Source organism: Pongo pygmaeus, chromosome 15 (assembly GCF_028885625.2).
Source record: "Pongo pygmaeus isolate AG05252 chromosome 15, NHGRI_mPonPyg2-v2.0_pri, whole genome shotgun sequence".
Lineage (NCBI taxonomy): Eukaryota > Metazoa > Chordata > Mammalia > Primates > Hominidae > Pongo > Pongo pygmaeus.
In genome coordinates this window covers 95,933,729-95,949,331 of record NC_072388.2, presented here as the reverse complement: position 1 = coordinate 95,949,331, position 15,603 = coordinate 95,933,729, and the positions used below count along the sequence as shown (strand labels likewise).

The 15,603-nt window shown below is 34.9% G+C and overlaps 1 protein-coding gene across 8 annotated transcripts in view; it reads right to left on the bottom strand.

Moving 5' to 3' along the window:
- Positions 1-689: 689 nt before the first annotated feature.
- VRK1 (VRK serine/threonine kinase 1) overlaps positions 690-15,603 on the bottom strand; it is an 84,113-nt gene continuing 69,199 nt past the window's right edge. The window contains exons 12-14 of one of the 8 annotated variants that reach the window (XM_063652060.1): positions 6,152-6,239; positions 4,735-4,806; positions 690-1,123 (exon numbers count right to left, since the gene is read on the bottom strand). In XM_063652060.1, the coding sequence (XP_063508130.1) occupies positions 1,092-1,123; positions 4,735-4,806; positions 6,152-6,239 (192 nt within the window). In that variant the 3' untranslated portion in view covers positions 690-1,091. Of the gene's footprint in view, positions 1,124-1,187; positions 1,974-4,734; positions 4,807-6,151; positions 6,243-15,603 lie in introns of those variants that run through there. The other 7 variants (XM_063652059.1, XM_063652058.1, XM_063652061.1 and 4 more) reach the window with 7 other exon arrangements.

Sequence of the window (15,603 nt, the reverse complement as noted above, 5' to 3'; positions counted from 1 at the left end):
TAAGTAGTAAACAAATCACCAGTTTAATGTGCTAGCTGTATTTTGAATACATATTAATATACTTAAATATTTAAGTGAAACTATGTCCATATACCTTCTAAACACACTGTGCATGTTATTAAGTGGTAAGGCATGCCATCCATCAGAAAATATAGTCCAATCCCAATTTCTCTGACCAAGAAAACTCTGAGGAATGAATCATGAAATTGTTCATAAATGTGTTAAAATTACAAGCTTTTGTTCCCAAGGCAACTAAAAACATTTCAGATCTTAAACTTTCTGATCACTGAAACTCTGAAGTGCTTAGTTTACTGTATAAATATTACATGCTATGAAAGTGAAACTTTTAAGAAAAATAAACTCCTGTGAATGAACAATAGGCTCTATCTATTAATATCTAGTTCATAGGACTTCCGTAGATGAAGCCAGTCTTTACACAATCTTTAATCACACCACCACTTGATCATCTGTCACTTGTTTTCTTGTCATACAGCTTGCATATTGACATAATTCTTATGTAATCTTTCATATATGTAGATTTTATCTCTCATGGATACGCTTCCTCCACTTTTTATTTCATATTCCTTTCCTGTCTTTGTACCTCCTGTCTCATAGAGCATGTGATTAATAAAAGATTTTGGAACAGAACAAAATCAATACAAACCAAACCTTACAGCCACAACATATTGTGCGTTTGTATCAAACAAAAGAGATTTTTATTTTAAGCTCTGCATTTTCTTAAAAGTGAGGATTTTGTCAAACATTTTTATCCACTCTGAGAAATGTACAATGATTAGAAAAGTGCATGTCATAATAATTTTCATATATATGTACTCCAAAACATCACAAACACACGGCTTTGGAATAACTTAAGGAGTATAACCTGAAGATTTTCAAATTTCATAAATTAGCCTTTAATGAATTGTACAAAATATTTTTATAAAAAAAGTTTATGTTTTCTGAACACATGGGTATTTAATTATTACTTCCACCTCGCAAGACTCACATGAAAATAAAACAGTTCAAATAGAAAAGGAGAAAAAAAGTCAAAAGAAAACAAAGAAAAGGAAAGCTGGTTCACAGCATCTGAATTACTTCTGGACTCTCTTTCTGGTTCTTGAACCTTGAAGAAAAATCAAAGAAACTGAAATCATTAATCAATAATTTACAAAAGCAAAAGAACAGAAATATAAATATCCCTAAATATAGTTATTAACATTTTAAAATCAAATTGACTCTGGTGATTTGCAAAGATAAAACTGACATACAAAGGTATGACTGCTAATACCCTGAAAATCTTAGAAAATTGGGTCATTTTTTAATATGTCAAAAAATATGCTGACAAAACCTACCTTCTCTTAAGCCATATAAAAATACTTTGACTGATAAAACGTATCTAATTTTTACTAATACTGAAATATTTCTCTCCAAAATTTAAATTTGTCGTAAAATTTAAAACATTATCTCCAAATATAAACCTTAGCAATATAGATAAGCATTCATTCCTTAGGGGGAAGCGATGAGGTCACGCATGTTATGAAAAGCAAAGGAATGAGTTGCTTTTTAAAGCCTATTACCTACACCCTTTAGGCAGGAGAGCACTGGGATATACTGAAATGGAAAGTCTTTTCCGCTAGGAATTACACAGGTCCCAAATGAGTAGCCTCCTAGAAAAGGATCGTATGTGATACTGGTCTAAGTCCCCTATGACAGTACCTATCTAACTATTCTTGGTTTGGAATAAATCAGTGACTCTCTACTGGGGGCATGGGAATTCTGCCTCACCAAGACATTTCACCCCACCTACTACTCCGACTCCACCTCTGGGTGCAGCAGTTAGCCTGATCACAGCTGCCTAGTGCTGGTGAGAGAAGCAGGGCCATTTCTTTCCCACTGCCGCATGCTACGCTCTGCCAGGAAAGAGCAGGGGCACCAGCGTCAGGGACAGCATGGTGCTCATAATCAATCAATGACTGCACAAAAAAAACAAAAGATCAATACTTCTTTTCTGAAAAGGACAAAACATTCTTTGAATGTGGAACAAAATTCTACCATATGTACCTAAAGGTTTTCTGATCATGGGTTTCAGTTACTTAACATGAAGGTCAGTTTCAAAACTAGCATTTTTAATTTTTCCAAGTTATAGTTTCTATTCAATCACCATACAGTTCAATGAAAGCAAATTTCAAGCTTATATGAATATCCTTTTTTCTGCCACTCATAATACATACCCTATATACTGCACTATGATTGATTCTAAAATTTGAGTTTTTTTCTTAAATTTCTGTAACATGGCCATCTATTAAAAATATCCCACAGTAGATTTTTAGGTTTTTATTTCAAGAAATTTTATTTGTATTATTATTATTTTTTTTTTTTTTTTGAGAGGGAGTCTCGCTTTGTTGCCAGGCTAGAGTGCAGTGACATCATCTTGGCCCACTGCAACCTCCGCCTCCTGGGTTCAAGTGATTCTCCTGCCTCAGCCTCCAGAGTAGCTGAGATTACAGGTGCCTGTCACCACGCCCAGGTAATTTTTGTATTTTAGTAGGACTTAGACTTTCACCATGTTGGTCAGTCTGGTGTCGAACTCCTGACCTCAAATGATCCACCCGCCTCAGCCTCCCAAACTGCTGGGATTACAAGCATGAGCCACTGCGCCCGGCCTATTTCAAGAAATTTGAAATTAATTCTGCACAGAAAACTGAAAATGCTGCGATAGTGAGATTGGCATAAAGGGTATTACAAAATCAAGGTCAATAATCAATACTATATCTCCCTTTCAATACATTTTAAACCTTTAACCACACTACAAAGAACACTAAATTAACAACTATAAAGTTATATTCAAATAGCATTATTCTCATTAATGTCTTAATTTGCCATTTTACTCTGAAATTAAATATCACTGCTGCTCATCTCCTTCAATCCAAAGTTTCTCACTGCAACTGAAAGGGCTACTACTGCCTGGAATTTATTACACAATCAGTCCTACACACCTTGTTGACTTTGCTGCATAAATCAATTCAATATTTTCCCTAATAATCAATTCTGATTGTTACAAAAAAAACTACCTTCTTATCTCTTAAATATATAACCATTTTCATAATATACACTACTGGCAAAGGGTCCAATCAGAAGACTAATGTATATAATTTGATATTTGGAAAATAACATATAAGTTTGGGATGCTTTTCTATGATTTTATAATGCAGTAGGAAAAAAAAAGTAGGAAATTTCTTTGTAGGGTTCCCTTAAAAATATCTACTTTTTGACTAGTCATGCTTTCTCCAAAGAGTCCTCAGGAATGGTCCAAAATCCAAGGTTCTTAAAAATAATACCAACAAAAGTAGCCTCCATTTTATGAACGGGGGGGGGGGAAGTACACCAACCATAAATATCATAGCTATATTAGCTAATTTTTAGCACAATTCTGAAATACTGGCATGATTTTGAAATGCCAAAATATGCATGATTTTTAAAGGCTCATCATTTTGTGAGGGGAAAAATTACTTGCAGCAAATAACCAAATTTTCTCAACTGGTAAAAATTATGCCTTGCATAAAAATAAAAGGATTAGAGGCCTCTGTTCTTCTTGAAAACCATCCCATCACCTCCTCTATTTATTTGAGAAAACCTACACAATACACATTTTGAAAGCTTTCAGAATGTGTTCTTACACAAAAGACCCCCAACTATTCAAAATGAGTTTAGGTGTATCAAGAAAATTATACATGTTTTTAAATGGTCTAAACAGATATTAAAGGAAAGTTGCTCCCATTTTGCTAGGCACAGCATTCTGAAAGATCACACAGTGAGAAAAATCTCTTACCATACTGTAAATCATAAATTGTGTTTGAAAATAAAATTGTTAATGAAGAAACTGACATTTCTAAAGCTGCTGTTAGAGGTAACCATTCTTGAAACATGTTTATGACACAAAATCTTAAAGCCCTAAAACCAGTGTTCACTGAATTGTACTATATATCTTAAAAATTAAAAAAATCAAATGTAATAATGTGTCTTTTCCTTCAAGTTACTTTTAAACTGATAAATTTAAAAATACACATTTACATCAACTCTTGGCTTTTTCTTTTTGCTGGAAGCAATAACATTTTACCATCAGATAATATTTCTCTCACTTATGATTATTTTGATAGTAAAATACCTTAACTCGCCTTGTACTTTAGGGGAAAAAAGTGAACTGTAATGGGGGAAATAAACAGCATTTTAAGAACAGCAATTTTGAGTTTATATGAATAAGGGCGAATCTGATTACTCTTTATCTTCTGAAAAAGTTATGTCAAAAAAACTGAATTGTTCTCCTTAAATTATTTATGACTTTACTATACTCTTTTGTCATTAATAAAATAACAAAAATACTAATATATTTTCTCATGGGAAAAAGCATCAGTAGAAGACCTTACACTAAAAACTTAGGTTAAAAAAAATTTCATAATTATACTAGAATTTAAAAGCATTTATCTATCAAAACAAAAACGCTTGATGCTTATTAAGCAAAGTTCAGGTAACAAATGATGTCCAGGCAGTCAAGAGAGGGATAAGTCTTCCTGATGCGCAGCTGAGATTCTGCCTTAGACTTAATGAGTGTCAATCTCACTAGAACAATGCAGGATCTTTCCGAAACTAAAATTGCCAGTTCTAAAATTTAAGGGATTGTTTTCTAAGAATATTGCTGTATATTTATAAATACTCCTTAATTTTGTTCCCACTCACTGTCATAGCTGCTGCTGCTAGCCTCTGGCTGAGACATGCTTCGATGTATTGCTCCTTGGGACTCCTCACTTCCTAATAACAAAATGAACAAGACAGGGGAAAAGGGGAAAAAAAGACAGTAGCGAAAGGAAGACAGCAGCGGGAAAAAGAGAGGGACTACTTCAAAACCTCTCGCCTTCAGTGTGAAGTTATATATTCCCTCTTCAGGTATCTCAAGTATTCTTTGGGTTAAAACAGATTAAACCAAAGGATGTTCTAACCATAATATGTAATGAAGAACATAGTAATAAAATCAGGGCAAAAATGATTCTCTTTGAAAGTTGAATACTGTGCTTTCCACAAACATGCACTGATGCCACTAGCAAAAGGAAGGTAAAATAAATTGGTGGCATTATTCAATATGGCACCTATGCTTTAAAATTTTTTTTTAACCAAAAATAAGCCTTTTCCGTTAGAAACCAAGAAATATTTCAGGACAAACAAAATAATAATTCAAAAAAAAAGGCAGACGGGAAAAATCTTTTTAAAAAAATGTATTGTGGGCCGCACTGAATAGCTCTCTTTATTGAGTCAAGTACATCATCATATCATACAAATCCTGGAACACATTGGCTGGCAGTTTATTAAATATATCAGACCAAAGTCCAACCTAGTTCTGCCCTTTGCAGATGCTGCCTTTGCTAATGTCATTTCTGGAACTATTGGAAGTGCCTTCAGTGCCAGTTTATAAGCCATCTCAGAAATGACTTCATACCTTTTTTTTTTTTTTGCTTCAAGAACTTTGAAAAGTGATCATCCATAAAGCTTTGATTCCTTTCCTCTTAATTTGTTCAAAAAAAAGAAGAGGTTGACAAACTTTATAAGGAACAATCAGGCAGCTCAGTTGCAACAGACCCATGTCTGACCCCTGACACTCACTATCATACCCAGAGTTATGTGGGATCAGTGTGAGGAAGTGGAAAGACATTGGCCTGACAGTTAAGAGTTCTGGTCTCTATCACTAAGCCTTTCACAACAGCTGAGTCATTTATTTTATTTATTTTAGAGATGGGGTTTCTATGTTGCCCATACTGGACTCAAACTCCTGGGCTCAAGTGATCCTCCTGCCTCAGCCTCCTGAGTAGCTGAGACTACAGGCACATGTCAGTCACCACACCTGCCATTTAATCATACAGTGTCTCAGGTTCCAAATCTGCAAAATGAAGGAAGCTTCCCAGTCTCAACTTTATAATTATTGTGGAGAGAAAATAATCTAACGTGTATAAAAGACACCGCAATACATACTATATAAAAATCTTGTGGTATTTTATTATAAAATCAAAAGGTCATGACCCAAATAGTTGACCCCTCATCTAATAGGAGGAAATGAAATTTGTGTTTACGTATGGAAGCAGCTAGGCAAAACTGTTCAACTTACGGGTCTGTATGGCCTCCTCTATCTGTGTGTTTGACCATTCCATATCTTCAACACCAGGTTCCTTGCTTTCTTCAATTTCTTTCTTTCGCTTCTTACATATAAAAATTAAAGAGAGAGAGACAGATCTGACAGTCAAGTAAACTACAAACTCATCACGTTATTTGTCTGTGTGTGTATATAAATGTATATAGGTGTGGGTGTGTCAAAACACACAGGAAGAATATTCTCAACTTCAGGATAGTGGTTACCTAAAGGAATGGATGAGGGATGGAAGAAAGGGGGAGTACGAGAACTTTCAACTAGACAGTTAACCCAGATGGTAGATATATTTGTTATATCCACCTCTAACTTTTCATGCTTTATATACTTCATTATTCAAAGCTGTGATTTAGCCATCAGGACTAATCATACAGAAGCTCTTTTAAAACAAAATGTTTTACAAACTCACGATCACCACTCAGGCCAAAGATACTCGCCACATTGTACAACGTGGGTGGGGTGGAGAGAGGATAATCTATTTGATAAATGGAAAAAATGTATGTCTTGCCCCATTTATGACATCAGTGTTTGTACCACATAACACTGGTGGTAAAATTCTATTTATGAATCAATAATGAAAAACTTGCAATAAATGTTTCTCTTTTAGCATACTTTTTATTAAAAGTTTAAGAGGGCCATAAACCTTACTGTACATGAATAGTCTTAAAAGTACAAAGCTCTCTGAAAATCTCAAAAACCGTCTGGATTTCTCACATTCTCTTGGGCCTGTCCTATTTTTCTAGTGAAGTGTTATTTAGGAATCAGTGCTCATATTCTGTCACCATCCATTCTTCCCAAATGTTCCTTCAATTTCATTTTATGTCTTTCTACCACTACAACATTTTCTAACAGGTCCAGTCCTGTGTTAAGTTTCGAAATTCTCTAACATCTCTATACATAGGTAAAATTACAGAGGGGCATTAGTAATAAATATAAAACTTTGAGTTTTTTATATAACTTTATCTTGTGTAGTTTCAAATTTAAACAGGTTAAAATACAAATTTTAATCCAAAGCTTCTCTTGGTTGCCTAAAATAAGTCTCTATCATTTAGAAAACCATCTGATACGCCCCAAATCTCACAGGTTCACAACGCAACAGAATGTCCTCATTTATATTTTCTAACAATTAACAATAAGTTAAACTTCATCTGAGAATGTTCCTTGCTGCAGGCCATTTTGTGTACAGCTAGAAAAGAGGATAATGCCTGCTGACAGCACATTGTTCCTTTTCCTAATGGCAACCATGGGTTCTGTTCCAAAGACAACTACATGGGAAAGCTGAACTCTATTCAAGCCATATTACCTTAAAACCTCCAAATGGTCAGAACTGTTATTATCTATGTATTACAATTAATCCCACTGTTTCAAAACATTCTTAAGGTGGCTGTGGAAAATTAGATCTCAGAGATACCCACCATGTTCCTAAAGAAAATGCTTCACATATACAAAAATAACAACTTGACTGAACCTTGAGAAACTTTCAAAGGCATTCATTTAGCAGATTTGTATATGGGGGTATTGCCTCTCAAAAATAGCTGTAAGAGTGGCTATAACTTCATATAACTGATAAGAAAAGGGGAGAATGCCTTACATCTTTCTTTTCCAAAGTGTTGCTTCATGATTACCGTCTAAACCCTGCTGGGCTGAACAGATTGGTTCGATAATTACGTACAATAACTGCAGTGGGCAGGTAACCCTCAGCTGGCACAGGGCAGCTCCCCTGTGAGAACTTCCATATGCAAACTGCACTGATGGAGTGCATTAGGTACATCTTTCCTGCCGGTGCACAGGCCTGATTAACGCCAGCCAAGACTCCAAGGTTAGCATGTCAGCAGATTTGTGATGCATTAGGCAGGAATAAACACAGACACTTTTGTTCGTTCAGACCAAAATTAAGGAGGAATATTTCAGTACTATATTGCTTTCCATACAGCAGAGAATGCATTTTCCAGTTTTCGGAGAGCAGATTTTTAAATGCTCATTATAAAGGAAGCTAGCTATCCAATACATTCTACCCAAGAACCTAAGTGCATTCATCTAGTTTTCAAGCTTATTTAATAAAAGGGGGCTTTCTTAATCTCCATGCAGGTAAATTACATAGGAAGGAAAATCAGACAGTATTCAGCCAACAAAAGAAACACCTGTGCTTTAAGCAATATGCATTAGGTAAAGCACTCTACTGCATTAATCCACACTTCAGCCAGGTAACTCCTGCCCAACTTTTCTAACAATGTACGTAGTCTGCATAGAAAGGGCCAGTGGTCTACAGACCAATTAAAAAACCAAAATAAAATCCTTCAAGTTTAGTAGTACCTAAGTATGTTATCAATTTTATAAGGCAATGAGTAAAAGTCTAAGCAATCTGCTGCCGGCTTCTTCCTTCTGAGTCTTTCCAAATGCTTCATTTTGTTATCTGTCAACATCCTTAGGCTTCAGATAGTGCATATTTTGGTTCCTTTTGAACAGAAAAATGGCTTCACAAAGTGACTATGCTAATCTCTGATTTTTGTCACATTCTGTATCAGGTCTCACAGGTGCCTTTGCGTTTAATATGAAACCAAAATATTGTATGATATACTAAAATAACTTATAAAATAAACTTGAGTATTCCTTTAATTCAGCACAGCTAAAATATCTTCAAAAATTAGATTTCAAAGGGCACCAGCATATATATTACACATTATATTTTTGAAGTGTTCAGATATGCTAAAGTTTAGTTAATTAGCAGCTTCTCACTTCCAACTTAGAAACAGGAAGACAAATAGGCTAGACACATTTGAACTGATAATTTACTAATAGTCTAAACACCGATCGGAGACCTGCTGTAGACTTAAAGCTGTTTTAATATAGTAAAAGAGAAAAAAAATCTTCAGAAGCAAAAACCAAAGACCAATTCTTTGCTTCCCAAGTCAAGCATCAAAAGATCACCTCTAGATGCTTTCAACAGCTTCAAAGAAAAGCCAATCAGATTCATGGCTGTCTCTAAGACATGAGTACTCGGGCAGTGTTATTTGGGTTTTGCCCATCCCTTATGACAAAAGTCTACATGTCTACTTTAGAAACTTAAAATATACAGCCTAAAAGTTTTAAAATGCTTCATATAGCACCTATGTCACAGAACAAAGAACTTTAAACGCTGCACTAATCAGTCCATGTGACTACATTAATGAGTTAATCTTATTTTATTTATTTGATTAAATTATTACATTCCATAACAGTGGTTGAAAATAGAATATTAGTAGTAACTAAAAGAAAAAGGACACATCTTCTATGAAAGTTACAGCAAACATGTTCTTATACCACCATATTTATGAAACTAATAGATTTAGTTAAAATCTACTATATACACAGAAAAAAACTGAAGCTAGGGACAGAAAAAAGCCAGAGAATGTGCTCAGTATTTCTCAGCTGATGGTGATGAAAAGACTAGAACTCAGAGCTCTTTATTCTTATTGCAATTTCCTTTCCACAGCACTATGCGGTCTCCTATGTGAGCTTTCAGTAGGAAACAGCAGTTTCTAGTTGCTGTGTTCTTAATGTATTTTTTTCTAGAGTTATATTATAGTACACACATTTGTGTATTTCATGTAAACTATTTTCATAACCTCCTCTACTTCTCTTCTACTATGTATGTTCCCTGAGGGCAAGGACTATGGTTTTCCTCATTTTTCTAACCCTTAATGAGCTTGGCACAGTGTTTTGCACATATACGGATGTGCACCTGTAGAGTAACTATTGAACTATTCTTGTAATAAAGAGGTAATTTCATATCTTCCTCTAAGTCTCTCAAAAACTGTAATATTTGAATGGACATTAATTACAGATATGTTTTAAGAAAATGCAGAAAAAGGTCAAACATAATTACAGGGAGAAGAAATAAAAAGATGGAGAGTTAGGAAATGAATGAATGACTTGAAAAGAGACAGACAAATTTGAGGAATAATCTAAAAATATCCTGCTAGAGGCCCGGTGCAGTAGCTCATGCCTACAATCCCAGCACTTTGGGAGGCCTAGGTGGGCGGATCACTTGAGGTCAGGAGTTTGAGACCAGGTTGGCCACATGGCGAAATCCTGTCTCTACTAAAAATACAAAAATTAGCCGGGTGTGGTGGCACACACCAGTCCCAGCTGAGGCAGAAGAATTGCTTGAACCCAGGAGGCAGAGGTTGCAGTGAGGCAAGATCGCACCAATGAACTCCAGCCTGGGTGACAGAGCGAGACTCCGTCTCAAAAAAAATAAAAATAAAAATAACTATTTTCAATGAGTTTCAGTGATGAAGACTGTAATAAAAATAATGACTATTGCAATTTCCTTCCACAACAGCATTGACCTCCATCTGAACAGAGGTGAAGATCACCACCATGTACTTACTAAGCATCTACTGTCTGCCTGGCACTGTCATTTTCAAGCTGAAAAACAGACACTATATAATAGTTAAAGCAAAAGAGAAACTTCATCTTTTATAAAAACATTAAATACACACACGTTTAATTTCTGCAACTATTTGTTTTGATATAAGCACTATAAGAAATCCTTTTAGGGTTCCATAAATGAGTGTTCTTACATAAGTGTCCAGTGTAATCCCACTAACATGGAAATTCATTCTATGAAGTATCAATCCATACACGTTACATCACAGTCCACCCTTGATTTTGTTGTTGTTGTCTACTTTTTTAAATTTAGATCTCTCTCCTGTCAACATTTTTAGGTATCTACTCTGGAGATAGAAAGGAAGTACAACTCAAGCAATTTTGCTAATTAACAGGTCTAAAGGAACAAAGTTAGCAAAATAAAATGATTAAATATATGGCACACAAAGTTTGGAGTATCTATGTTCTTCACTAGTTCAAGGTAACTCACCCTTACAATACCATGAAAATTTAAGAATTTACTGTAACTATCAAAAAATAGTGCACCAAAAATTACAGGTAACTTATATGAATGTGCCAAAAAATACTAATACAATGGTAGACTTTGTCAGAACAAATGGGGGAAAAAAACTATCTGGTTGGCTATCAGGGTTGATTGCTCCATGCGCAACACATTTTTTTCAGCAAAAGCACTGCTTTCATAAAGTCAGCATAATTTGTCTATTCACTTATTTTAGAGCACATGTATGTCCCTTCAGCTTGGCTTACTAAGGAACTAGGGAAAGCTGCCTTCAAGCTCTACTGTCATCCATTCTCCTAGAAAAAACATTCAGCTAACGAGCAGATAAGCTGTGAAACAAGCTAACCCTTGATTACATGATCTACAGGAGTACTACATGCTTAAGAACTTTCATCAAAATGTCATACAATAATAGCAAGCAAAACCTAGAAAAATCTCCTAATGACACTTTTGAAAACCATAAATTCAACTTCCAACTTGTTGGTGGCAATGGCTTTTCATGATTCTAACATCATTCACGTTACAAGGAGATCATGAAACTTTGATATGATCAAACGTATAGTCAGTTAACAAGATGAAAGCTGTTTCCAGAGATTCAATGAACTATGGTCTAGAAGACTAATATGTCAGTGTATTCTATTCTAGATTAAAGTCAATGTGACATCTCTTCCCTCATATTTTCCTCTGAGGGTTCCATGACATGCACCATTAAGGTCAAAAACTTTTGGCAAAGTTAAGATGTTTCAAGTACAATTTATGGGAAAAGGCAAATGAGTGGCCGGGTCATGCTTTAATTGTCTTTAATATTTTATGCCTAAAATCACTAGGATGCCTGGAACTTTCTATATAAATGCATAATAATAATGATTTCATGGCCCTGAACAAGTCACCTGGCCTCTTCTGAGTTTTAGTCCCATCATTTATGAACAAATGCATTTCACAGGCATGCTGCAAAAGTTATAAAAACCAATTTAAAGGTCCTGAAAGAATATAGAAACTACATAAATGCTCAGTGATAACCTAAAGTTTAAAGGGTCATTATCCTATTACCTGTACTGAGCACAATCAAGTCTTCTGAGGAATGCTCAAGAATTAAAAATGTAAGATTTTGAAAACTATTTAATATAATACTATAAACTAAGGAGGCTAATCTTTATATATACATCAATGAAAACCAAAACCTATATATATACTGGTGGGGAGTTAACTAATCTCAAGGCAACACATGAACAAGTGTATTACAGAACAAATTGGGCTACATTAGAGTTACTATTAAAAACATACTACCTGATCTTCCCTCAATAAACTTATGCCCACAAAACACCTAATTCCTAAACACGCAGGCAGAAAATCGCAGACACAGAATTCTCTGGTGGTCAGGACTCCTCTGCTTTATGTCAAGTACCTATCATCCTTTTGTATCAATTATTTAGCTTAAGAAAAAAAGGGGTAACTACAAACTCATTAATTTGACTTATATGTTCGTAAAAGTTATGGAGCTATATTTTACTTAGTTAAAAAATCTGTTTATATTCTGCCTTAACAAGATGGAGCTACATTTTAGTCTTTATTTCACAGTAATTAACATCTTGTCTTTCACTGCAAAAATCAACTTTTACCAATTCATAATCGTTTACCATTCAAAGCAACCTATTTTAACACACATACTCACTAAGTAAAATATAACCCAGTCTTCATTCACATGTGCCTAATACCATTTCATAAACTGAACTTTTAAAGATGTAAGATCGTAGTTTATTAGAAGGTTCAAATGAAAACAGATTCAAATGAAAACATTCCATGTTATTTTCATATCATCAAGAAACTAGAAAGATGGGAAAAGTTAAATAGTGGATTAAATAACAGCATTAACAATAATATTGCAGTTAACATTTACTGGTCACTTGCTATGTGCCTGCCACTGTTCTAAGCACTTTATATCTTTTATTCCTCATAACAATGTTATAAGCAAGACAGATAACATTCTTATTTCAACCGAAAGAACTTTTTTTAAAAATTCATCCATTTTTAAAAAGAAATACACAGAGGCCAGGTGTGGTGGCTCACGCCTGTAATCCCAGCACTTAGGGAGGCTGAGGCGGGCGGATCATCTGAGATCAGGAGTTTGAGACCAGCCTGACCAAGACGGAGAAACCCCATCTCTACTAAAAATACAAAATTAGCCAGGTGTGGTGGCGCATGCCTGTAATCCCAGCTACTTGGGAGGCTGAGGCTGGAGAATCGCTTGAACCCAGAGGTTGCGGTGAGTCGAGATCGTCCCATTGCACTCCAGCCTGGGCAACAAGAGCAGAACTCTGTCTCCAAAAAAAAAAAAAAAAAATGCACAGAAATGCTTAACATTTCCGAAGAACTGGCCATTATATCAGAAAAATAAATCTAATAATATCCTTTGAGATCTCAATTTTGAGTACTTCTTATAAGCATGTCCTTTCATTACTTCAAGAAATTCTGCTGGGCACCATTTAAGACATTTATATGATACCAAATTTCCTTCTGTATCACTTAATAGTAAGGTACTTATATATACAGAGATCAAAAAATAGTATGTGTGCATCACTGCCCACATGCAAAAGCTGGTCATGGGGCTGACAAATGCTACAATGTAAAGTCTAAAATGCCCTATATTTGTTATGTCTATTCGCAAAAGGGCTGTTTTCTGCACAGAAGCTATTCAGACACTCAAATTTTAATATGCAGTGGTTCTTAACTATGTCTGCACAATGAAATCACCTAGGAAGTTTTTTAAAAATCCCGACGGTCCCATCCTTATGGCTTTTGATTTACTTGGTCTAGGGTGCAGCACAGATAGTGGGATACTTAAAAGCTCCCAGGTGAATCTATTATAATATGCAACTAAGGATGCCACCCACAGCCTCCCAAGCACCTCTCATTAAAATGATCTGAGGTATCTGTGTGTTAATGGACCCTCCAAGACCAGAAAAAGAAACTGGAGAAGCAGGGAGTCCTGGCACCTAAAAAACAAGCTATCTGGCCACAAATTTCACTCATTTCTGAAATCACTGGAAGTAGATGTCTGTAATGAAAATTATATTAAACTAACAGGAAAACAGGTATTCCAACTTGGACTGAGGTACACACTTTTAAAATTAGCCAAACAACAAAAAACATGACTAGATAATAAACATTGAAAAAAATCTAAGCAATATCACAGAACCAAAACAGAAAGACATTAAACTCAAAAAGAACAATCCCTCTGCCAAAACAGTTAATATAAAAGTCTCATAATTACTATTCTCAAAGGATTTAAGAGGCTATCTTACCAATAAAACAAGAATATGCTGACATATTAAAAAAAGAACTAGTACCCTTAAAATATGACTAAAAAACAAAAAAGATGTAACAAATGAGCAAGAAGAAGCACACAGATCTATACAAAACAGTGTTAAGGACAGAAAATGAACATGTGGTCAAAGAGTTAGGAGACACGGAGAAAAGAAGCTAGTTTCTAGAGTTCCCAGATTCATGTGGTAGGAGTTCTGGAGGGACAGAATAGAGAAGGAAAGGAAAGGAAATCCTCACATACACAGAAAATAAATTTTTCAAGCGTATAAGACAGACATTAAGCCTTTAGATGAAAAAGGTCCACCAAGTACCAAGAAAGATAACTAATTAAAGTGTAAAAACAAACTAGAACACACACACACACTTGTGCACAGATATCTGCAGAATGCCAGGACAAAGAGAAAGGCAAGAAGCTTCAAAGCAAGAGTGGAAAAAATAGAAATCTAGTAAAAAACAAAAATTAGGAAAATTAGATGTTAGAAGGCAACAAAGCAATGTCTTCAATTAAAAACTATATAGCCACATTAGTTTTCAACTGGGGAAAAAACAGACATTTTTGGACTTCCCAAGATTTACAAGTTTACCATTCAGAAGCTTTCTTTAAAAAAAGATTGAGCATATACTCTGAAACACAAAGCCAAGAGAAAGGACATGGATAACAAACAAACAAAAAACACAAAATATGTTAGACTCACGATTAACTCTAAAAAATAATACATAGTATACAAATGACACAAAAAACTAGAACTAAAAATTCCAGATGATTGTAGTATGAGAGATGGTTTGTGGAGGGCTCAGAGGGTAAAAGTAAAAACAAGCTCTGTTTACTCATGTGAGAAAAGAATATAAATTCTAATTAACTCTAAATGTTCACACACATAAACAAATTAAAATGTGTTAAAAAATGAGTGGAGACATTTTGGAGGTTAAGACTTCACAACTTCCCTCCACCTAAAATCTGAAGTAATGAACCCAAAATAACAATTAAGAAATATTTCAGCAGCAAACAGAAGTATCATAGCTTCGCAGCATAACCTTTGAAAAGTGATGACCATGAAGTTTGTCAGACACTTCAAGAATGTGAGCAAACACCATTGTGAAATTTTTCACCAGTGGCCCCCAATTTAGAAGACATAAGTCAGGCAGCTTGGAGGAGAAAAGACTTAAGCCTGTTGAAAAGAGGAAACCCTCCCTACTC